The 26,145-nt window shown below is 36.9% G+C and overlaps 1 protein-coding gene across 1 annotated transcript in view; it reads right to left on the bottom strand.

Annotated features, from left to right (window-relative positions):
- Nucleotides 1-21,054, bottom strand: part of LOC124368679 (lysosome membrane protein 2) — a 105,859-nt gene extending 84,805 nt beyond the window's left edge. Inside the window, exon 1 of the mRNA XM_046825963.1 lies at nt 20,823-21,054. Coding sequence (XP_046681919.1) covers nt 20,823-20,883 — 61 coding nt within the window. The 5' untranslated portion in view covers nt 20,884-21,054. The remainder of the gene's footprint in view (nt 1-20,822) is intronic.
- Nucleotides 21,055-26,145: the final 5,091 nt, after the last annotated feature.

Genomic DNA, 26,145 nt, shown 5'->3' with positions numbered 1-26,145 from the left:
TAAGAGTTTGTTAAAATGTTGTTAGATATGAAATGACGATAAGCCGACAAAGAGTTATAATGTCGGTATTATATGTGCGAGGGAGTTGAGTTATTAAATTTCACACAAGTATATAAACACAACAGGTGACAAATGACCTAGTGTGGACAAGTAGGAACAGGGAAGCGATAGTTGGCGAGGATTATTATGCTCAGTCGTGTGGTTTCACTAAAGTTAAAAAGTTTTACAGGCATTTACAATTTTCATTTCCATGTGCTTCAAGTAGCAGATGAAGTTAAGGAAACTAAGTTAAGGAAACAGGATTTTCTGGCTATTTGCAATCCTTCAGTGATAACAAATCAGTAACACGTTTCGTGGCATGCAATCTGATTTCTTCTTCAGGTAAATAACTAACCTAACATATAATTAAAATCTAGGTTAAAATCCACCAAGGCCGCTTTGGTTTCCAATTCTAAAAAATTAACTAAAATGAAAACGAAATGATCAAACAGATGAGATATTTGTAATAAACCAATGCGGAGTCAAAGTACGGGTTTAAGAAGATCATTTAGAATGAACCATTCATGAAAATGCACACTCCCGTTTCCTCCTATTTAGCCGCCATCTTGATTCTGCCGTGACGATTGCCATTTGCTATTGGCCTCTGGTGGGTGGTCGGGTAATGCAGACATATTGTGACCTGTATTCTGTAGTTAAGTTTTAATCATTAGTGTCATGTTTAATTTATATTAATTGCATGTTTGAAAGTTAGCGAAGTTAGCACCCAACATGGTGGTTGTGATTCCTGACTTATGCATACCACGAGTCTCTGGTATGATTTGTTTATTTTAACCTAGATTTTAAATGTTACGTTAGTTATTCAGTGAAGAAGAGATCAGATTGCACTTCTCGAAACGTAGTGTTACTGTTTTTTTGTATCACTGAACAATGGCAAATTTCCGGAAATCCTGTTTCCTTCACAATCCTTCCATCGTAAAAAACAAAGAACAAACATTCACTGAGTTGGAACCCCATTCAACTGACTCTTCTCGCATGTACCAGAGTTCAGGCCATTTCATTGAAATGTATATTCTGTAAGTTGTGCAAATATTCGATTGCAACAGAATCAGCGTATTTCCACGCAATGTTTTCAAGAATCACGTAGCTACCGAGCTAGATAGAGGAGTGTTTAGCTCGCTTGCACAGCTGAGAATGGAATGTGACCTCCAGCTCGAGGTGAGGTCTAAACTGTTTGGCTAGAGCGACAGCTGTGCTGTTTCTCCTCCAAGACAATATAATACCGATGATCGGATCTGACAAACTCATGATTTATTCGAAGGCCACAGCCAGGTACTAGTCTGCCTACCGCCACTTATCCCATTGTGAATCCTACATGTAGAGTCGCGAGTACACCGGTATTTGCACCATCATTAACACACAGCTGCATTTGAATGTGACCTCAGGTCTGAGAGTGGGCTAAGATAAGCGTATCAAAAAGTTGCCTTTCTAGGACACCGATAGATATTGTCAATTGCTGGAGTATGGAAAAATTAACGTTAACTGTTCGAATCTATTAATTTACATTTTGATGCTTATTTTACACTATGGGTCGACAAGCTTTCAACTACAACCAGAATACTTCTTCTGACTAGGAGTAATAGATGGGCTCCTCCGCTCCTTCGGTCTCCCGCATGCCCCTCCCGCCGACATTTTCATTGACGTCGCGGAGGGAGCATGTACTGTACGCGTGGTACTACTCTATTGGGATACTTGATTTGCGTGTTTCTTTTTACGTTCTTCTTGACGCCTAAATTTAACTTTGCTTATTTTTACAGTTTATACTTATGTTATTCGTATTATGTGATATAAATCTTCTTTCGTTGTGGACGTTTTGATGTGCTAGTTATGCGATTTCTGAATATTTTGAAAAAAGGAAGTTTTTCCGAATGTTTTGTGAAATGAGTGCCCAGTACAGTACTACGATTGAGTAATAACGAACAGAAAAAGCATCGTTTCTTTTTTAGTAAAAGGATTTTTAATTCGCCGCGTAATAACTTTGGCGGCCGTTGTCTTCTTGCTACATAGAATAATACGTTTATGTAAGGCTGTACTATTTTGAGCTCTCTCAAACATTCGTGATCAAACTCTCTACAATTTTGTTATTTTTCTGATCGGTACAATCTCGAGAACTTCGTCGCCATCGGTCGAGAGATGGCTGGAGGCATTATCGTCAGCCGTATCAACTACTAGTATCTTCAGTTCACCTTCCTTCTAGTGCAGCGTCTGGGATCTGACGCTGTTACAGAGTTAACTCCTGAAATTTGGAGTCATGTTCGTCTGAAGGGATCCAAAAAAAGTCGGCGACCAAGAACCTCAAAATGAAATCATTACACAGTTTTTATATCAGAGACACCAAGACCACAAGGTATAGTGTAATATAGGTGAAGAGGTATTCTCAATGTTTCATCAGGTGCACTATTCCCAAACGCTACACTAAGAGAAAGGTGAATTGGAGCTTATTCAAAATTCACGTGGAATTAACCCTTCCTACCACAGCTACTTTATGTGTGCCAGTTTCTTTCACGAGGTTTTTTATATCTCGGGCTTTCTGGAATTTGATTGTTTCTTTAGTTTTTTATTCACTTTGCTGTCATTTTCTTTTTGAAAAAGAAAAATTAATGTAATGTATATATGTTTTAATGTAATAATGAACTATTGTTTTATTGTTAGTTAATTTGGTATTGTATTCAACATTAAACTTTTTGCTGTATACATGTTACGAATTATTTAGTTAGCTAATTAGCCTCGAAACTTCTTAAAATACACATTCATATGTTCATCAAACGTTATTTTTCTTAATTTTTTTGTGATATTTTCCATTATTACTGTAACTGACATTCCACAAACAAATAAATAAAACCTTAAGCCGCTGTTTTGTTACCATCAAAAAACCAAACAGGAAAGACTATTTTCATTGTCACGCCTCTGTTTTGATCACTTTCTCCTGGCAGTTGCGCAATCTTCTTTGACGGTATCACCGAAACTGTCAGCGCCAATGGAATATGCGTTGTGACACCGAGCCCGCCAAGGGTGTATCACTGACACATTGTTGTAACATGGATTTTACATATAAAATGCTTAGTGTTAAATTTATTCAGTTCTTTAAAACTTTAACTTTTTTAAGGATTATCTAGTGGAAAAAAATAGTGGAATATATAGAGATTAATTAAACCCTGATAGCCTCACATTACTCAAAAAACGGCCTACTTTGGCCTGATACATCCATATTTGTCTTACGGTCTTACGAAGACTGTGGGGCAGCTGTTCTAAATACAAATTCGAAAGAGTATTTAGAGCTCAAAAGAAAGCTGTCAGAATTATTTACAAATTGAATTTCAGAGAGTCGTGCAAAGATGCCTTCAGAGAGCTTGGATTGTTAACTTTACCATCCCTCTATATTCTCGACGTCGTTCTATACTGTCCACTCAAATGCGAGTTGGTCCAGGGCAGTGACGTCCACCAATACGAGACAAGAGACAGGGACAACTTTCGGATTGTACAACATAGAACGAGTGCATTTGAACACTTGCCGTCCCAAGTTGGTGTGAAACTGATAAACAAGCTGCCTGAGGGAGTTAAACATCTCAGTGATTCTAAACTATTCAAATCTCGTTTAAAACACCTCCTGGTGTCAAAGGCGTTTTACTCCGTTGAAGAGTTCATGTTGAATTGCTGGGATGAAAATTATTGAAAACAAGAATAAAATTAAACCCCCAGTTCTTTTATACGATTAAACAGCTATAACTACAATGGAATTGTATATTATTATGAGTGTACTAGACGCTTGCATGCAATCTTATAATTGTTGACGCAATAAAGATTATTATTATTACTTAAGTTACGGTTCTGACAGAAAGCCAGACCAGAGTCCAAAAAGGGGTACACATAAAGTACCATGACCCCCTCGAGGGGCTTTGAGGGAGGTGCTTGTGGGGGTGTTTCAGTGGTCTTGAGGTGATCTGTGGAAAATACTAGCTGATGTCAAGTGACGAATAATTTACAATATTTACAAAGTTGAAAACCCCGAACTGGATACCAGAAGAGAGAGTTGAAATATTTATGCCACCTTTGAGTTTCACTATCTTTGGGGGTCTGTTACTGCGAATTAAAGAATTTGCAAAGCCCTTATTTACAAGGGGTTTCCCATTTTTCAAAAATTACATAGTCAGATATGTTATTCAAAGGTTGAAAAATTATCACATCGAGTAATTCCTGATGTACTAATAATTAAACATCAAGCAAATCCCAACTTTTCAGGCAGAGAATTATAGCTTCTTATTTGTAATTAGAACAATACATTCAAGTGTGTCATTAGCAATAATGAGTCACTATTACAAGTCAGTGATTTCTAATACATTGTGGAGAAGTAGGAAGCTCTAGCTAAAGAGCACAATTATTTCAATTGGGTAATTAGTTAGTATATTATTATGCGTGACAAACATTTCCTTATTCTCTCGGTCCTGTGACCTTAACTGCCAGTAATATACGAGTAGGTATTTGATGTAATGTGCAGACACAGAAAACAGCGGATACAATGTATCGTCGTTGTGAAGGAGTGATTAGAGTTGGCATGTTCTAGGACCTCTGCAAGTACAGATATAATACGTAACTTTGGTTCACTGGTTGCAGGAATATTGATTAATGTGTCTAGTTATGGTTCAATGGAGCCAATATATTTGACCAATTAATGACAACGGGTGCCAAATCAAATACTTTATTTCTCTTCTTTATTATACTTTATTAATCAAATACTTCTCAATTAGCAGGATAATTGCCTCACACTTGTCAATGAAAACTCGGTGTAAAGTCTCTGCATCGAGGCCATTAGAATAGCTGTGAACAACAGCGTTCTCTTTGCCAGACAATTAGCGCAAAATGGCTCTCAGCGTTTAACTCGCTCTCAGAGTTACTGAAGCCGGAGCAGAAAACAAGGCAATTACTGTTGCAGGGTTACATAAGTTGCATTTAAACTACGAATTGTTGAAGTACAGATGTTGAGCTGTACGGGCCACGCCAGTGACATTTACTGTACTTTTTATTTTATATTGGAGCTTTATTTGCTATATATATATATATATATATATATATATATATATATATATATATATATATATATATATATATATATATACGATGTTATTCGGTAATAGTTGGTTTGTACCATCAAGACCAAACGTATCATATTACTGTACTTAGGCAGAATTGGGTAAAACACTTGGTGGCCACTTAGTAGTAGACACGTTCATGTTTATGATAACAAAAAGTATGTCAGTCATGTTGAAACATTCTTTCTCAACTTCACACCACGTGGAGGTGAGATAATTGTGGCCAGGGGTTAGTGGAAGGACTAGGCTAAAAGCTAGTTTGTTATAGCCATAGAATTACGTAACTAATTACTCAAACTATTTTATAATTTTACGAAAATCCAATTCGACTAATAATGTTCTAATTAAAGTAAAAACTAAATTAGTGTTACATTTAAAATATTTGAAACTTTTCCATACACAACAGCTATAGCTATGTTCCACATGGGCTTTGTGGAATCCTCATACAAGTAACGGATTGCAGAGAATCGCAGGCAGGGCAGGTATGCGGGTACTCCCGTCTATTCCAGGCCACGCCTTTACAAGGCTGCTGATTACCCGTATTTGAAACTTACGTTTTTCGATTTGCCATGATTGAAGTATGTTTATTTGACCTTAGTCAATTAGTTGAGCTGTTATTTTGCTGGTGAAAATCACGATAGTTTCTTATATGATGTAATGCACAGACGTAAACGCTTTTTCTTATCTTTCCCATTTTACAATATTCCAGGTTAGTATTCTCAGTGTCACGTTCATCTGTTGTCTAATTCAATGAGTTCAAGATATGAGGAGACAATAAATGTCGAGGGAGGTCTGTAGACAGACAGGCACGGAATATGACTGGACTGACTGGACAACTCGCTGTAGCCAGCCGTATCGTGGTGGAGATCTGTTGTCTAATTCAATGAGTCCAAGATATGAGGAGACAATAAATGTCGAGGGAGGTCTGTAGACAGACAGGCACGGAATATGACTGGACTGACTGGACAACTCGCCGTAGCCAGCCGTGCCGTGGTGGAGATCTGTTGTCTAATTCAATGAGTCCAAGATATGAGGAGACAATAAATGTCGAGGGAGGTCTGTAGACTGACAGGCACGGAATATGACTGGACTGACTGGACAACTCGCCCTAGCCAGCCGTGTCGTGGTGGAGATCTGTTGTCTAATTCAATGAGTCCAAGATATGAGGAGACAATAAATGTCGAGGGAGGTCTGTAGACAGACAGGCACGGAATATGACTGGACTGACTGGACAACTCGCCCTAGCCAGCCGTGTCGTGATGGAGATCTGTTGTCTAATTCAATGAGTCCAAGATATGAGGAGACAATAAATGTCGAGGGAGGTCTGTAGACAGACAAGCACGGAATATGACTGGACTGACTGGACAACTCGCTGTAGCCAGCCGTGTCGTGGTGGAGATCTGTTGTCTAATTCAATGAGTCCAAGATATGAGGAGACAATAAATGTCGAGGGAGGTCTGTAGACAGACAGGCACGGAATATGACTGGACTGACTGGACAACTCGCCGTAGCCAGCCGTGTCGTGGTGGAGATCTGTTGTCTAATTCAATGAGTTCAAGATATGAGGAGACAATAAATGTCGAGGGAGGTCTGTAGACAGACAGGCACGGAATATGACTGGACTGACTGGACAACTCGCCGTAGCCAGCCGTGCCGTGGTGGAGATCTGTTGTCTAATTCAATGAGTCCAAGATATGAGGAGACAATAAATGTCGAGGGAGGTCTGTAGACTGACAGGCACGGAATATGACTGGACTGACTGGACAACTCGCCCTAGCCAGCCGTGTCGTGGTGGAGATCTGTTGTCTAATTCAATGAGTCCAAGATATGAGGAGACAATAAATGTCGAGGGAGGTCTGTAGACAGACAGGCACGGAATATGACTGGACTGACTGGACAACTCGCCCTAGCCAGCCGTGTCGTGGTGGAGATCTGTTGTCTAATTCAATGAGTTCAAGATATGAGGAGACAATAAATGTCGAGGGAGGTCTGTAGACAGACAGGCACGGAATATGACTGGACTGACTGGACTGACTGGACAACTCGCTGTAGCCAGCCGTGTCGTGGTGGAGATCTGTTGTCTAGTTCAATGAGTTCAAGATATGAGGAGACAATAAATGTCGAGGGAGGTCTGTAGACAGACAGGCACGGAATATGACTGGACTGACTGGACAACTCGCTGTAGCCAGCCGTGTCGTGGTGGAGATCTGTTGTCTAATTCAATGAGTCCAAGATATGAGGAGACAATAAATGTCGAGGGAGGTCTGTAGACAGACAGGCACGGAATATGACTGGACTGACTGGACAACTCGCCGTAGCCAGCCGTGCCGTGGTGGAGATCTGTTGTCTAATTCAATGAGTCCAAGATATGAGGAGACAATAAATGTCGAGGGAGGTCTGTAGACAGACAGGCACGGAATATGACTGGACTGACTGGACAACTCGCCGTAGCCAGCCGTGTCGTGGTGGAGATCTGTTGTCTAATTCAATGAGTCCAAGATATGAGGAGACAATAAATGTCGAGGGAGGTCTGTAGACAGACAGGCACGGAATATGACTGGACTGACTGGACAACTCGCCGTAGCCAGCCGTGTCGTGGTGGAGATCTGTTGTCTAATTCAATGAGTCCAAGATATGAGGAGACAATAAATGTCGAGGGAGGTCTGTAGACAGACAGGCACGGAATATGACTGGACTGACTGGACAACTCGCCGTAGCCAGCCGTGTCGTGGTGGAGATCTGTTGTCTAATTCAATGAGTCCAAGATATGAGGAGACAATAAATGTCGAGGGAGGTCTGTAGACAGACAGGCACGGAATATGACTGGACTGACTGGACAACTCGCCGTAGCCAGCCGTGTCGTGGTGGAGATCTGTTGTCTAATTCAATGAGTCCAAGATATGAGGAGACAATAAATGTCGAGGGAGGTCTGTAGACAGACAGGCACGGAATATGACTGGACTGACTGGACAACTCGCCGTAGCCAGCCGTGTCGTGGTGGAGAAAGCGGCTCACCACAGTTCCTTGCCAGGTCTCCACTGTCCACCGTCTGCCATCGTACTTGTGACTCTGTAACCATCGGGTTACTGCTGATCACCTGTCCAATGAATGTAGTTGTACCTCAACAATGTTAAAAATTTAAAATGCAAATGGTAAAAAGGGTACAGATTATAAAAAAGATTACCATATCCTTTCAAAAATTAAATGTTAAGAAGCCGTGCAGAGATGCTTTTAGTAAGCGTAGACTTATGAATTTATCCTGCCTCACAATACAGTACTTTATCCACGTCTATTTAATATGACAATAAACTGTCGCTTTGCTTTCTACATTGGCCAGGATATTGATATCCATGGGTGATGGGTACAACACATGAGGCTGAAACAACAGACTTTACCCCTGTCTCTAGATACATTACTAGATACGACGATATAATTGCCGCTTTGGTTGTGACTTGACCAGGATAATGATATCCATGGGTGATGGGTACAACACAAGAGGCTGAAACAACAGACTTTACCCCTGTCTCTAGATACATTACTAGATACGACGATATAATTGTCGCTTTGGTTGTGACTTGACCAGGATAATGATATCCATGGGTGATGGGTACAACACAAGAGGCTGAAACAACAGACTTTACCCCTGTCTCTAGATACATTACTAGATACGACGATATAATTGTCGCTTTGGTTGTGACTTGGCCAGGATAATGATATCCATGGGTGATGGGTACAACACAAGAGGCTGAAACAACAGACTTTACCCCTGTCTCTAGATACATTACTAGATACGACGATATAATTGTCGCTTTGGTTGTGACTTGGCCAGGATAATGATATCCATGGGTGATGGGTACAACACAAGAGGCTGAAACAACAGACTTTACCCCTGTCTCTAGATACATTACTAGATACGACGATATAATTGTCGCTTTGGTTGTGACTTGGCCAGGATATTGATATCCATGGGTGATGGGTACAACACAAAAGGCCGAGACGACTGACTATACCCCTATCTCTAGATACATTACTCGATATGGCACAGTACTGTCACTTCGGTTGCAACTTGGCCTGGATAGTGATGTCGATGGATACAACAAGAGAGGCAGAGATAGCTCACCGTACACTGCGAATAGGAACATAAACAGGACTAGCGGACTTCAAATAACATGATGTACCTCGTTGTACAGTTTGGTAACTCCTGAGCATTTATATAAGATATTCATGATCCAAAACCGAAAGAAATCGAAAACAAATTTAAAAAGTGTGCTCAGATATCCTTAAAACAGACTATTCCTCTGCCTAAAATGCCACTTGAACAAATAAAAAGATAGATTTAAACTGCAAGTGTAGAATTATTTATTTCGCTCGACCAAAGAAACAGGAAGAGAGAATCACCGAGGAAAACTGTCGGCGATATTGAGACCAAAATTCACAGAATGATGTGGCTAGGTGATTCTGTAATCGCACAGTACTAGGGCTATCTGACTGCGGAGTGGGTTTAGAATCAACCAAAGATAAACGCCGATACACATTAACTTGACCAGGAATCATTTTGAACCGAGCGATATAAAACATGCGACCACTTTAACGGATATGGCACTCAATTTACCACTAATTGAGGTGATAGCGATAGTCCCAGCTGTGATACTAGCAGATAACGCGATACTATCTAACGTTAACGCGTATACTCACTCACATGCACTGTTCCACGTGCATTTAACGTACATACTTTTTATTAACTTTTTAGCAATGATAATAAAGTAAAAACCCTAAAACAGTGTTTATTACATGAAGGAGGAGGAGCTCTTCTTATTGGAAATATCAATTTTCTATTATTTTACAAAAGAAAACTCACCATTCTCCAATATTTTTTGTATTTTAACACGAGGCCTTTCGACATCGGAGATGCCATCGTCAGGTGTATGCCAACAAAAAATTAATAAATAAATAAATAAAAAAAAAATAGAAAAGTGTTTATTAGGTTTCTTGAAGTTTAAGTAAACATTTTCTATATTCCCTACTATAGTAGAGTGGTATAGACGCACGTTATGAAAATTGGTCTTTGATCATAAAAAAACAAAATGATAATTAAAAACTTTTGAATGGCGCGGTATCAATAGTTTTGAAATTTGCATGGAATATTTATAAAATAAAAATATAAACAAACCAGTAAATGTTATTTGAATGATTAGTACATTTCCAGAATTGAACGACTTTTTAATTAACTAGCAGCGGTTTGTATTAGCACAAGGTATAACCCTTTTATAAGTGGATGTGTATTCAGCTGCACCAACAAGCGTTCAATACAAATTTAATGTACTGATCCTTATCTTCACGTTATAAAACCAGCCAGAATTTTTAAATTATTAAAATCTAATTTTCTTATAATAAACTCACTGTTTATCATGAGGAAAATTCTAGAATATCCTGTTTTAAGAAGGTTATGAGGTACGTGGGAAAAAAATTTAATAGAAACTTCAATTCACTGTAAAAACTGTAATTTCTAATTATCTTATCTTTACTGTTTACCTCATCCGGTAATATTGTGTAAAATTCAAAACCATTTGTAGCATAGAATAAAAAAATGTAAATTTACGTTTATTTTGCCTTATTATTAGCATTATTTATGTTAGTTATGGTATTTCATTTTATCGTAATTATTTTATTTCAATCTATTTCCACTATCCGTTGACGTTAAGTATTTATATAGATATTTAGTTTTGTACGTAGGAATCTTTCAGAGCTTCGTTTTTATCAAATAAAAGGCCCGTGTTGTTATTGTAATAAAAACGGGAAATTTTGAAAAGCCTACTATTTCTTGGTTATGTTTTGAAGGCAGTTTGCTGTAGAACGATATCATGTTTATATTGTTTTTGGTAATTCCTAGTGAAATACGTTCTTCCCTCAGATTTTAAAATTTTCCGTCATGCCACTCGTTCCTGGATCTCGACACGGCACTCCGCGAAAAACAACGAATGATTCAGCTTTTTGCAACAGGAATTAGCGGAGAAAGCATGCCTCTAGAACCCTTGTCCGTCCAAACAAGATCACAATTCAGGAAATAGCTAAACAGCGAGTTGGGTTTTTGTAAGATTAACATCGATGCTCGAACGATGAACTCCTGAGAATCCAAGCAAAGAGCAGGGAAATTTTCGCTAAATTTATCAAAGAAACTGACGAGTTCTAAATCATTGTTGGCTGTTTCACATAAAAATGTTAGAGTTTCTATCAACCTGTAAATTTTTATATTAAATCTATTAGCTGCATGTACAAATAAGGTTGTGGCAGGCTTTGGGTGTGGACAATTTGGTATTTATGTAAACCTAAGACTTATACAAATTTAGTATAGTGTGACATTTATTATTATGAAACCAGTGATTCTAATGTTAAAAATGTGTGTTTAAAAATAAATTCCAATTTCATTATAGATTGAATTTACTTGTCAAAAATAAAAGTAAATAAAAAACGACTACCAATATCAAGCGTTGTGCAAAGAAACGTAATAATTAAAGTATACGTGTACAGTATAACAAGTATAATATTGTTATAGAAGAGTTTTGCAATGTACTCTGTTTACTCTAAGCACAACATGTTTTGAAGAAGGCCCACATATACATTTCTAAATGGGCGAATGTCAAAATTGCTAACCCTAGTGTGACGTAAGTAGCAGTACACATGGTAGGTATTCTTAATAATCATTTACAAAATAAACACATTAAATATTTCTATAAAACCGAGCTCGTTAGTCTTACAATCGCATATCGACTGTATATGGTTCGCTTCAGGTATTTATATTGTATGTTTTATAGCTTTGTTGGTATTATAGCTCATGCATTGCAACAGCATAGTAATTTAGTATTTAGATCTAACTTAGTAATAAAAATTAAGAACATATTTTCACTCTTTCAAATTGCAGTGCTCTTCATTACGAAAAAATAACATTCGAATAGTATAAAGTACAGCCCAAAATTCAAAAAATGATTTGTCCTTTGTTTGTCAGAATCAGGTGACAAAACTCCTCCGTTTACCTACATAAAAAATACCTCTAAAAATAGTAGTCTCCAGCTTTATACAAATTCAAAATTATCTATAAGTCATTTAGATTTTGCTTGGTTTGCAGTGCCACGCAAGCCACTGGTGTGACAAAACTCCTCCGCCTACCTACATAAAAATACCTCTAAAAATAGTAGTCTCCAGCTTTATACAAATCCAAAATTATCTATAAGTCATTTAGATTTTGCTTGGTTTGCAGTGCCACGCAAGCCACTGGTGTGACAAAACTCCTCCGCCTACCTACATAAAAATACCTCTAAAAATAGTAGTCTCCAGCTTTATACAAATTCAAAATTATCTATAAGTCATTTAGATTTTGCTTGGTTTGCAGTGCCACGCAAGCCACTGGTGTGACAAAACTCCTCCGCCTACCTACATAAAAATACCTCTAAAAATAGTAGTCTCCAGCTTTATACAAATTCAAAATTATCTATAAGTCATTTAGATTTTGCTTGGTTTGCAGTGCCACGCAAGCCCCTGGTGTGACAAAACTCCTCCGCCTACCTACATAAAAATACCTCTAAAAATAGTAGTCTCCAGCTTTATACAAATTCAAAATTATCTATAAGTCATTTAGATTTTGCTTGGTTTGCAGTGCCACGCAAGCCACTGGTGTGACAAAACTCCTCCGCCTACCTACATAAAAATACCTCTAAAAATAGTAGTCTCCAGCTTTATACAAATTCAAAATTATCTATTTAGATTTTGCTTGGTTTGCAGTGCCACGCAAGCCACTGGTGTGACAGACTCCGAACGCCACATTTTTCTAACTGGTGCAAAAATTTTTCTCATTTCATAACTGTATTAGAAAAAGCTAGAAATACAGTATGTACATCTTAACTTTCCAATCTATCGACAACAATTTCTACGAGAGGTTTCATCGCATGCATTGTGAATTTATGTTTTATAAATCCAAACTTATGGAGGCTTAAGATTCAAAGTTTTCCAGGTACCCCATCTCAAAAAGTATGCTGAAAATGGGAGAATTGAAATAGGGCGATAGTTTCTGGTCAAACCGCAATCGCCCTTTTTGAAAATTGGAAGAACTTTGGATGTTGAAGAAGAGATGGGAAAATTCTTGTTTCTAATTAGAGATAGATAATTTGGCGACCGGCGTTAGTATATGCCTGAAGCAACATTTGAGGAATCCACACTGATATTCCTTTGATGTCACCAGTTTTCTTGTCATACCCATGGACGACACGAGAAATACATTATTCAGAACATAAAGGCGACGATCTGAATGTGACATATTTCACGCGAAGGATAAAAATTACAAAATTTAAATAATTTGTAAAAATTATGGTTATAATAAACATATTTACTGTTTTCATTAAACTATATTCAACTAACTGAATGATAATCAAAAGTGTAGTTCTACATAAAATTAGATTAGTAAAAGAAAAACTTGTAAGAAAAGTATTACTTTTGAAATATAAAATCTAATAGCTCCCTATGTATGTTACATGCGGAATATATGCATATAATAATTTTTCGCACTTTCAGTCATTAACAAATTTTGGAGTTAAAGACGCAAACATTATTTGAAAATTATTATTATTATCCGTATTGAAATCTGAAAAGTGAACATTGAAGAGAGCAGGATTCGTTCGTGTCATCATGATGCGGCAAGGATGGCAGGAGCGGGCAAGGCAGGACTACCATCTGTATGTGCGTCATTGTCTACACAATGGTCCAAACCTCAGTATGCAGACGACGTCGCTTTGACGCAACGGCCCCGCGGCCCGCTGACTCCCAAGTCCCAAACATCGCTCTTCATTACGATTCTTTATGGTGGAAACCTTCATATGACAATTTTAGCCTTGGGCTCTATGAGTGCCTTGGCATGTGACAACTGCAAATGTACTCCTTCCAGTTGGGCTTTCAGTTCAGACGGAGTGAATAAAATGGGAATATATATATTTTTTTCCTAACGGCGGTTTAGTGCATTTCTATACAATAGTTGTAAAACTCAGTACTCATAGTTATTACTTTATTAATGTTATAGTTCGTTACACAAAATAAACTTTTAACCTGTAGTAATTGCTTCAAGTTTGAATCTACGTCTACAAATTCTATGCATACAATTGCAATTGAATATATAGAATATGCAAAAAAATCAAAATATCAGCCTGAGATGGACACTGGCGTGACCTTGCAGATGTGCACGATGTCCGTTACATCTAAATAGTAACCATCAAAGTATAACCCCCTCACACCCCTGTACCCTCTCAAAATATCAAGGCTGAGATGGACACAGGCGTGACCTTGCAGATGTGCACGATGTCCGTTACTTCTAAATAGTAACCATCAAAGTATAACCCCCTCACACCCCTGTACCCTCTCAAAATATCAAGCCTGACATGGACACTGGCGTCACCTTGCAGATGTGGTCGCTGTCCGTTACATCTGAATAGTAACCATCAAGTTATAACCCCCTCACACCCCTGCACCCTCGCGAAATATCAGGCCTGACAGAAACACACTGAATTGAGATCATCTATGTGTGTCAGTGGTACTCCGTTGCTCAGATTTTAAGTTTATTACTGTATTAACATTTTTACACCTGAAGGAGAGGGTAGATTTCAATGATCGAAACGTAGTGATATTCTTGTTTATAAAACATAATAGTGGTAAATACCTCTAATCCTACACTTAGTAAATCACCATCACAGTATAACAGTCTAGTAAACAGCCAATAAAACAACATTTAAACTCCAAGTTTGCTGATTAACAAGTATTAAACTCTTAACTACACGTACTATTTGAAATGGCTTCCCATTGTTAAATTGAAATGAGTTTCATGAACGGTCCCACTACCCATCGTAGTACATTTTGTACAAGGTGTTAAACTTGAAAACGGTTTATATAATCCTAAATATAAAAATAGTAGGACCACTTTACTTATTACAACTTGTCTAAACAGCGATGTAGGTAGAATCGAATCTTTGGTAGAAAGTTTTTGGATTTAGAAAAAAAGTTTTAGTCACTGTCTTTTAAGATACTTTTTCTGAAGAAGAAAAATAGAAAAATGTGTTTTGACCATTCCACGAGGGGTGGTATGTCTCTGAAGCAGACTTTAGGTGCATCTTACCATCAGGCTGTGACAGAACCTGTTAAACAACTTACGTAACTGTCACACTGTGATTGCTGTAACAGACGGCATATATACATAATATACGTCACTGCGTCAGGTTATACAGAGACGAAGACAGTTGTACTCCTGAACGTTTGAAATATCAATTCGTAGTTCGTGTGTGTGTATGTTTTAGCACGTAGGAGGGAATATGTGGATTTTAAAAAGAAGCATGCAACAAGACTTGTATGCAACTAAATAATTAGTTAATACAAGAAATATAAAACACTATTTTTATTTAAAAAGGCGCATCAGCGCTTGGGATTTAGTATCAGGGTCATCAAAAGAAATAGACTTTTATGTGAATTAGATACGATATTATGGTTTTGCTTTACTGGTACTTTAGATCTACAAACACAACTGTAAAAGCCGCTTGTTGATAGTGACATGTTTTAGCGTGATAAATTTCAGATAGGGCTGAAATATAATCCTAATAATGGTGGAGTTCAAGCTTGGTATCACCGGGGTTTTTTTGTCCGTTAGAGATGGAGACTAAGCCTAACAGCGAAAACAAGCCTAATAGCGACGGGCTTCAAGTTTGGTATCACCGGTGTTTATTTTCTACAGAGCCGGAATATAAGCAAGGAACAACCCAGCCTACTAAATTAATCCTAGTTAGTTATTTAATTGTAATATGTTTCTAGAAAAAGGACAATATTACTAAATTTTATAATTAACTTAAGAAGATTAAAATTTTATATGGGTCTATGTCACTATTGTGCATAAAAACATATACCGTAGTAAAGTATTTATTAGGAATGTGCCAATTTTGTAAATAAATGTATTTCCTAATTTAGGAACATAAATCTGAAAATATCATACTTCAACAATGAATTGTTACGGGCTATAAACCAAAAGCCTTCAAACGCGAGCTTTAAATGCGGAGGGTGGTGAGGGAAGTTTTTTAGAAGTTGTAGGGAGAAAAAATAACTTTATAATGATTTTCCATAATATCGTCTGTTTTACGGAACACATCGACTGGACTACGATCTATTAGGACAGAATGTACCTCAACCCCTCAGTTATTATGTTACTGTGCAAATTAATAATAATTAGTAATTTAACAGATTGCATTACTGAATTTTGCATATTAACTAAATTTAATCACGTACATAAAAAGAAACAACTATTACAAATTTCACTGGCTGGTGTAGAACTTAAGGCTTGAAGCGTAAATTTAAGATTTTTGTAAAAAAAAAAAACACATGGAAATCAGTCTAAACCAATAATATAAAGATGATGTGTAGCTTAAGATATATTTTTTCAATCATAGCACCAAATTACTGCTAAAAAAATGTTTATATAATACTAATCATATAAAGTTCTGTATATTAATTACGTATTATAGAGAAAATAAAATAACTTTATTTGGTTGAAACAGACAAATTTGACGGTTTGTTAATTACTGCAACACATTCAGAAGTGATAGACAAATTTGTCAATTTGTTACTATGACAGAATACAGTATTTAGGCGTTATATACAGATTAGCTGGTTTGTTATTTATGACAGATCATAAATAATTGGTGACATTTTACTCTATCTGTGAAAACCAATTAAGCTGAAACTAAATTATGGCGCTTGTTGGTGGGACGGTACTTAACTAGTCTTAAATTATAATTGATAGTCTTTTTAATTAAGTTAACGAAAGTCGTGTAAAAGAAGTTTTATACATAGCAAAGCTATTATCTAACTTCGGTGATAAAATATATAAACTATAATGTGTTTACTTATTACAAGTATTCCCAAACTATATCCGTTGTCCATAAGTAAGAATATTCTGTCAATGTTCTGCGCTTAGTTAAAAATAAAAAATAATGTGTATGAACTACAGCAAAAGGCTTCGGTGCACTTTGGTTTAAAAGTGCACCTGTGAACGTTGACTCCTGTTTAGTCCCTAACAATAGTCCTTCGAGTGCTGCTCGTCTACTTCTTTATATTTTTCAGAAAGAACCCTTGCCTTATCACTCCTACAATACGAGAGGGAGGAATATGATGGCACTCTTCAGGCATTCCACCAAGGGGTGTGAAACAGAGCCTTATCACTCCTACAATACGAGAGGGATGAATATGATGGCACTCCTCAGGCATTCCACCAAGGGGTATGAAATAGAGCCTTATCACTCCTACAATACGAGAGGGATGAATATGATGGCACTCCTCAGGCATTCCACCAAGGGGTATGAAATAGAGCCTTATCACTCCTACAATACGAGAGGGATGAATATGATGGCACTCCTCCATCCAAGGGGTATGAAATAGAGCCTTATCACTCCTACAATACGAGAGGGATGAATATGATGGCACTCCTCAGGCATTCCACCAAGGGGTATGAAATAGAGCCTTATCACTCCTACAATACGAGAGGGATGAATATGATGGCGCTCCTCAGGCATTCCACCAAGGGGTATGAAATAGAGCCTTATCACTCCTACAATACGAGAGGGATGAATATGATGGCACTCCTCAGGCATTCCACCAAGGGGTATGAAACAGAGCCTTATCACTCCTACAATACGAGAGGGATGAATATGATGGCGCTCCTCAGGCATTCCACCAAGGGGTATGAAACAGAGCCTTATCACTCCTACAATACGAGAGGGATGAATATGATGGCGCTCCTCAGGCATTCCACCAAGGGGTATGAAATAGAGCCTTATCACTCCTACAATACGAGAGGGATGAATATGATGGCACTCCTCAGGCATTCCACCAAGGGGTATGAAATAGAGCCTTATCACTCCTACAATACGAGAGGGATGAATATGATGGCACTCCTCAGGCATTCCACCAAGGGGTATGAAATAGAGCCTTATCACTCCTACAATACGAGAGGGATGAATATGATGGCACTCCTCAGGCATTCCACCAAGGGGTATGAAATAGAGCCTTATCACTCCTACAATACGAGAGGGATGAATATGATGGCGCTCCTCAGGCATTCCACCAAGGAGTATGAAATAGAGCCTTATCACCTATACGTGGAGTTTTATGATGTCTTGCCCAAATTCAGACTTTATAATTCATTTAAAAACGTTTTTTTCTAGAGAGAATGCTATATAAAATTAAGGTCCTCTTCTCATAGCAATCTAATAATCTCAACATGTTTTATTATTTGTGCGGTTATTTATGCTAACTAGCACAGTTTTAGTCCAAATATTGTACACATTTCAATTATGTTTTAAACTAATAAACTCTTTTATTGATTGATTGAATGGTTCTGTGGATCGAATTAGTTTGCAATATGTTAACATTACCTAAATTTATTAAGGGGGCGATTTTTTAAATTGTATACTTCCTATGAACAGTAGAGATGTTTTTGTTGAAGATAGCGAGTCCTAATATTGACGAGAGTTAATAATAGTTTTTCTGCTGTTGAAGAAATCGTCTAAGATAACTATGACTGCACAGAAGAATTTGTTACCGTGGGATAGGGGTACTTGTGCTATAAAGACTTGTGTTACAGTAGAACGTGTATTACAGCTGCCTTCGTCCTATAGTGGAATTGCTAATTCTGTGTAACTCGTTCTAGAGTGAAACTTGTATTACAATAGGACTTTAGCCACAGCAGAATCGTTTTTTTTGTAGGCTATTGTAATGGGATTCATACTATAGTGGGACTTCGACTTGTGTGGAGCACTAGCAGTCTTGGTACTCTTGATAATGTGATATTTCTACTTGCTTACATGATTAATTTTTGTGTGTTTCCGAAAGCATTAGTTTTAAGTACTGATATATTAATACTGCACTAAAATATTATAATTTGTATTTAGAACAAGTAAATTACCATATGAATGTTACCTTAAATTTGTTATATAAATAGCCCTAGGGTGGTTTGCCTTCAATGCGAAAGATAAACCTTAAACGCCCTTAGGTGTTTTGGAGTTTGCTTAACTGATTTGTTGAATCGAAATTTCATAAAGGTTGTCAACAGACAGTTTATCCTTTTATCCAGCACCCACACATTTGGGATTGGTCATGTTACCCCATGTTGTACGTGTGGATCCGAGTGAAAACTACAGTTATATCCAAATGTATTGTACAGTACAGTGTCCAAATCTTCTCTTACCTCGAATTTCACGATTTACAATAAAACCTTGACAACAACAACAATAACAATGAAAATATACTGTATATTTTAAAACAGTCGGTTTTTTTAGTTTTCAAACCCCAAATAAAATATTTATTCTGGTTTAAGTATAATATATATTTCCATTGCTTACTTGTAGATGATAGTCGTATTTGATTTGGTTCACAGTTTTTGGTTTGACTGTCGTTGAATCGGACCCAACCTTTATAATAAAACACTTTACTTAAGTATACCATAAACATTCGACGAAATAAAATTATGTTAATAATATTCTATTGGCTGACTGATTATACGTCTCTTGAATGTGCGTGTGTGTGCGTGTGTGTGTTTGGGGATGTTTACAAGATGTACAGGGGCCAAAATTGTGAGTCTTCCCACTCGCTTCTGGTTTATAATAGAATAAGATAAGTAAATATCTTAGTTCAATTTAAGTGATCGTAATGTAGTCTATAGGGACTGAGGAGTCAAATCCTTTCTGAAATAAATGACAATGAAATTAATGAGATTACCCAAATGAAATAGCATTTTGCTATGTTAATGAACAGGATGAATAAACAACCATCTGGGGAGAACCCCGATTTCGCATGATAGTAAAATTTATAAAACGTACCTGTTACATAAAATGTATTAAACAATTTTACCTTCAACCCACTCACCCAATATATGGTTGTGGGTTCAGGCACCGTACATTCAGATCCTTGGTACACCGCTGCTTGAGAGTGACGGTTTGTGATTAGACTTGCATTAGGAGGTGCTATGATAGTCATCGCATTTGTTAGTTTTAATCTTTCTAAACCGTTACCCTACGTCACTGTTTTAATACTCATGATTCGTTAATGGGGACTTTAAAAAAATGTAACAAACAAGTACAGTAGTGCCCGTCTTGGACGTAGATTAGTAATATTAAGGATGGATGATTATCAGACAATATAAGAAAATGTAGTTAAACGGAAAGTCTATTGTAAATTATATGTCCTTCCGTTTAGTCCTTTAATAACTAACGTGCGAGTGTCATAACATCGCACTTTAACTATTACTAACTATTTAACATATTAAACTTTTTACGTTTCTCAGTTTGAATTTAAGGAACATTCACAATCACATCCGTCCGAGGCAACGAGAAGGCCGATACAGGAATTCTATGTTTCGTAATTTCCGCTTTAAATTTGGCAGTAGAAAGCTGTGAAATGAGAAGGAGCTGGGCGGATCTCGGGGTCGGGACACTGACGTCCCAGCCCGGATCTCATCGCCTTCCTCCGACAAAATAATCGTCCACGACTGGTCTACACCTTAACGGTTCTAGCGTCCGGGTGGCTAAACTAAACACAGAAGTGAAAGTGGATCACCGCACAGAGTCCGAGCTGACAGAGTGAACAGAACATGGTCAGAGTACTTACACCACTTTCTCAGAAAGCTGCTGGTCAGTTTGGCACATAACTTCCCCCGTTTGTTCTGCATGATGTTCTCGTTGATGCACTGAAACACTAGGGTCCTCGCGGCGCGCACTGGCTGGGTAGTGACGAGTTGGTCGAGAAGTCACTGGGAGATTCTGGTAGTCATGCGGCGCGGGACTTGCACTAGTCACGGGTGGACTGCCGACTGGGACTGGAGTTCGGTAGAGCTACAGAGCAGCACAGACTGCGCTCCGGTCAGCGATTGGAGGGGGTACCTGCTAGCTACCTGCCTACTCGCTTCATGGACTCTTAAATTCGCGGAATGTTATTACGTCATTTTAGACACTGACTTGGAAATCGCGCCGCAATATACGTTCTTGGACTTTTCATTTATTTTTGCATGTTTTGTTGGACGATGTAGAAACCATGCACGTGTTCAGTGTCTAGACCTAGCAGTTACTCTGAAATCTCTCCTATTATGATTAGTGTTTTAAATGATTTTATGATTAGTTTTCATCTGACCTAAACATAACCAAATATTTACCTTTATCGAAAAGTTGTAAAAAGTGGGACCCCAACTCCTTCACACCAATATATATATATAGCTATAATCACAATATTTTAAAAAAGTATTTGACATCGATGAATTATGATTTTCTGGAAATTAATAAACTTATAGCCCACAGCCTATTGTCATATTTGGCATTATCCTGGGCCAAACACCAATTTTGCCATAGTTAACTTCGTAAAAAGAATTATATTTTCTGTTATACCAAACAGCACACCTTTTTCTGTGACTTAAGACGGGTATTTGATATTATAGATAATAATATTCTCCTTAATAAACCTGAGAGTTTTGGAATTCTTGGATTGGTGCTTCAATAGTTCCAAAGTTACTTGCTGGGATGCGTCCAACGTGTGGAACACTGCAACAAATCCCAACCGTATTTTAAAGATTGAAAAAAATCAAAACCGGAGTATCTCCGAGAACTATCCTTAGACCCCTTTTTTCTGATATGCATTAATAATTTTTCAAAACACAATGAAAGTCTTTTCAACAGAACGATCAAGCCTGTTCCGTCACCGGGGAAGCAGGATTGTCCGAACATTTGCCATCGTACAGTAATACAAGAAATCAAAAATAATACGTTTCTAGATCTGCAATTTGATCTCTTCCTCAGTTGGATAGACCAAAGTAACCTAATACATAACTATAACGCAGCTCAAAAAACAAATCATGTTAGAGGATGTTATGGCACGCACGAACATTATCACCACAATAAAAAAGTTGGGTGAAAACTCCATGCAGACTACATATAACACTTGTACTTAACTAACGCTAATTATTGAAACCGACAAAAGAATTATGATCAAAATAGGTTCGCAGTAAACGACAAACAATCGAAAACTGACGTCACTGTTTATGCTGATGTACGGGCTTACATGATTGGAAGGGTCTGTTTAGTCGTCAGCAGGATCTGGATATGATGTGCAATAATGAGACCGATAATGCTTACCAGCAGAGATCACGTTAAAACCATTTTCCTAAGATCGGTACAAGAATTTTTTGTTTTAAATGCAGATGGTTTGCTCAATTGCATACAGTTATTTTATGTTATATTAATTGAATCTTTATTCTGATATTTCGCACAGAAAACCTTTGTGTTACATTGTGTGAATAACTTATCCCGATTCTGATCAAGTTTGTAGGAGATTATATGTATATAATTTCTTCACTCGACACTGAAACACAACAATTTCACTACAACTTTATTTAATCGCTACAACGATTAAAAATGGTTTAATTTCATTTCGTGGTATTCACTTGGACGGATTTATTTCTACAATACACAAAATAAATACTTAGGGAGGTACATGCAATCACTGCAAAATTCGTAATACTACTCATTTAAGGAAGACAATACAGCTGTGCTCATGTCTAAAGCAGTCTAAAGCAAGCTGATCGCTATCACTTACTCATTATCGTTGTCTTGTAGCTCGTAATCGGAAATCCATTAGTATTGTCAGAGCTCAGACCCTACGCCATTAAGAGCTTCCCGTTCTGTAACCACAAAACCATTGCTCTGCGTCAGTTCTTAATGACGACATAAAATAGTGCCCTACCAATGATACTAATCTTTCGTGTAGAAAGTAATGCTTGAATATTATAACTTCGTAATAGCTTCATAGTAAATTCTATGGGTTTTTGTGGGAAATGCAATTAGTGCTTGAAAACGATTAATTTTCTAGAACTGAGGAAGTTTAGGTATGCTTGTAATACATGTTACATGTCAAGAACGCTCCAAAGGGTTGCCAGTTTTACACAGAAGACAAGTGTTTGCCATTCTAAAGCAAAAACAACCGTAATAAACAATATTCCCAAGCTAATATTGAAAGAATGTTAATTTATTCCAACAATGAAGAACATTCGCGAATGTATAGTTATGTATAGTTATGTGTAGTTATGTATAGTTATGTGTAGCTATGTATAGTTATGTGTAGTTATGTATAGTTATGTTTAAGGCTACGCAGGGGACTGAAAATCAAAATAGTGACTGCATTATAATAACTTGTATTAAAATATTTCATTTGTGTAATAATGTTTTCTTTTCATCGGTATCTGAACATATTAATGTACTAAACGTTGTGTATAGTTATGTGTAGTTATGTGTAGTTATTTATAGTTATGTTTAAGGCTACGCAGGGGACTGAAAATCAAAATAGTGACTGCATTATAATAACTTGTATTAAAATATTTCATTTGTGTAATAATGTTTTCCTTTCATCGGTATCTGAACATATTAATATACTAAACGTTGTGTATAGTTATGTATAGTTATGTGTAGTTATGTATAGTTATGTGTAGTTATGTATAGTTATGTGTAGTTATGTATAGTTATGTGTAGTTATGTATAGTTATGTGTAGTTATGTGTAGTTATGTTTAAGGCTACGCAGGGGACTGAAAATCAAAATAGTGACCGCATTATAATAACTTGTATTAAAATATTTCATTTGTGTAATAATGTTTTCCTTTCATCGGTATCTGAACATATTAATGTACTAAACGTTGTTAATTCATACATTAATGAACTTAAACAATTTTTATTTGTTAATGGAACGTATTTAAAGAATATAATTTGCGCTGAATTGCAATGATTGCTTACTGCAGTGAAAAAAAGAAATACTAATAACTTTTCCTTTCATCAGTATTTGTACATGTTTATTTTCCAAAGTATTATTACTTTGTTTAGTCGTGAACTTAAACAACTAACATTAACTAATAAGTTATTCCTTTCATCGGTATCTGCACGTGTTAATTTACCAAAATGGTATTACTTTGTTTAGTAATGGACTGAAACAACTAACATTAACTAATAAGTTATTCCTTTCATCGGTATCTGCACGTGTTAATTTACGAAAATGCTATTACTTTGTTTAGTAATGAACTTAAAGAACTTGCACTTTTAAAAATACTTCTTTACAGAGAATAATTTACACTAATCTGCAACGATTGTTTGTTCTAAATTACTTTTATTGCGTTTCTAAGCGTCGGAAACGTGCAGAGCGTGGGTGGTTGATTACATGCTAGTTTGGGACATAAACAATTGGCAAATTCTACAATTTCGTACGTAAACCCTTCTTTTTTTCGTTCTTTGTCGAAGAAAGTCAATTAATCTCCAAACACCACTGGTCAGACAGCAGGGAGCGACACATACTATGCTAGCTGACATATTGATGTGGCTTGAATATTTAATTTATGACGCATGTGTGAAGACGATAAGACCGACCGCGGCGTATTTCCCCGTGTGGACTCGATGCTTGGTGTATTAATTGACTCTTCGAGGAGTGTCATAAATTTCCCAGTAAATGCTAACCACACGGTGACTAGCGCAGTTAGCTCAGGAGAAGAGACAACTCATCATTTCACTGTGCTCGTACCATAGGATCCAGTTGAAGTATACTCGTATTTGCTTATGCTAACATTTGTATTCGCTAAGGTTACGTGTGCATATCCGTCTATTATTGTATGACCCGAACGCTTATTCATAATTCAAATCTACAAATTCTTGCTATTGTTTTGGGAAAATGTTAGAACTGTATTACTTTATTTTTATATTCACGGATTTTTGGATAAGCAGCTGTACGTATACTGTGGAGTGGCTACGACAATCCGACGCCTAAATCACTGACCTACCGCAAACCTCGTCCAATATCATTAGGCTTCTACTAATAACATTCACAGTTAAAAAAATGTATAAGATGTATGAAGTGTAATCCTTGCCATAAATATTGGGGTGAGAAACGAGGGTCAACTGCAGATTAACCAATCCCATAAGATCTCATTAAATAACCAATAACCGATCCCATTAAAATCCACATTATGTTGTTATCATATAACGTTAAATGTTATAATAACATGATATATCATCAATAATATCTTAATCTAAGACATCTTACTTACGTGTACTATACTAAGATATACAAATGTAATAGTATATTTCTTGTGTTTGTGTTTTTCTCAATCACGTAAGAACTACTTAACCGATTGTACTTAAAATTTACATGAACATTGTCAGGGTCACCGGTTAACGTATAGGTATATTTATATTTGAAAATCTCTGTAGGCTACGCCTCACTGATATCTAAAGTGTCGATAAATCTCATCATGGTCTCTAAAGTTGTAATATATTAATTTAAATAGCCTGTTAGTGCAATGAACTGTGTTGTGTAAACATTGATTTATGATATTCGAACGACGTGTTTAATTAATTTAACCACTATTTTGAATTTACCGGAGATTTATTTAAATTTGTAGTCTTGAAAACATAGAGTAAGCTTGATAATAACACCCCATTTCAACCTTTTCTCCAACCGCTATTGAGCACTGAGTAATAAAATATCCAAAAAAGAAATTTAAAAGTTTAAACACCTTTCTGGAAGACTGTTAATGTAGATCATTCCGGAAAAATAGATATAGATCTATAGTCTTGTATTAGAAGAATAGAAGAGAAGTTCAATTTGGCAGAAAACGCCAATTTGATGAGGCATATTTATTTAATGGGTAATAAGTGGAACAATAAAATGGACCACACTCTATTAAAATAAAAGGCGGAACGCCATCTCATCCAGCAACTCGAGAAGACTTCAATCCTGGGATTATTTGTAACACTTGATTGTACAGAGTTTGTTCAAAACTAGAGATATTATTTAAAATTCATATCTCAATGAATTCGCTTAACGTTTGTTGGAGATTTGGAGGAACATTAAAACTACTACACACACTACCAGCATAGTAATAAATTGGCATGAAATGATATATGGATT

Source organism: Homalodisca vitripennis, chromosome X, assembly GCF_021130785.1.
Source record: "Homalodisca vitripennis isolate AUS2020 chromosome X, UT_GWSS_2.1, whole genome shotgun sequence".
In the NCBI taxonomy this organism is placed as follows: domain Eukaryota; kingdom Metazoa; phylum Arthropoda; class Insecta; order Hemiptera; family Cicadellidae; genus Homalodisca; species Homalodisca vitripennis.
This window is presented reverse-complemented; position numbering and strand designations above follow the sequence as displayed.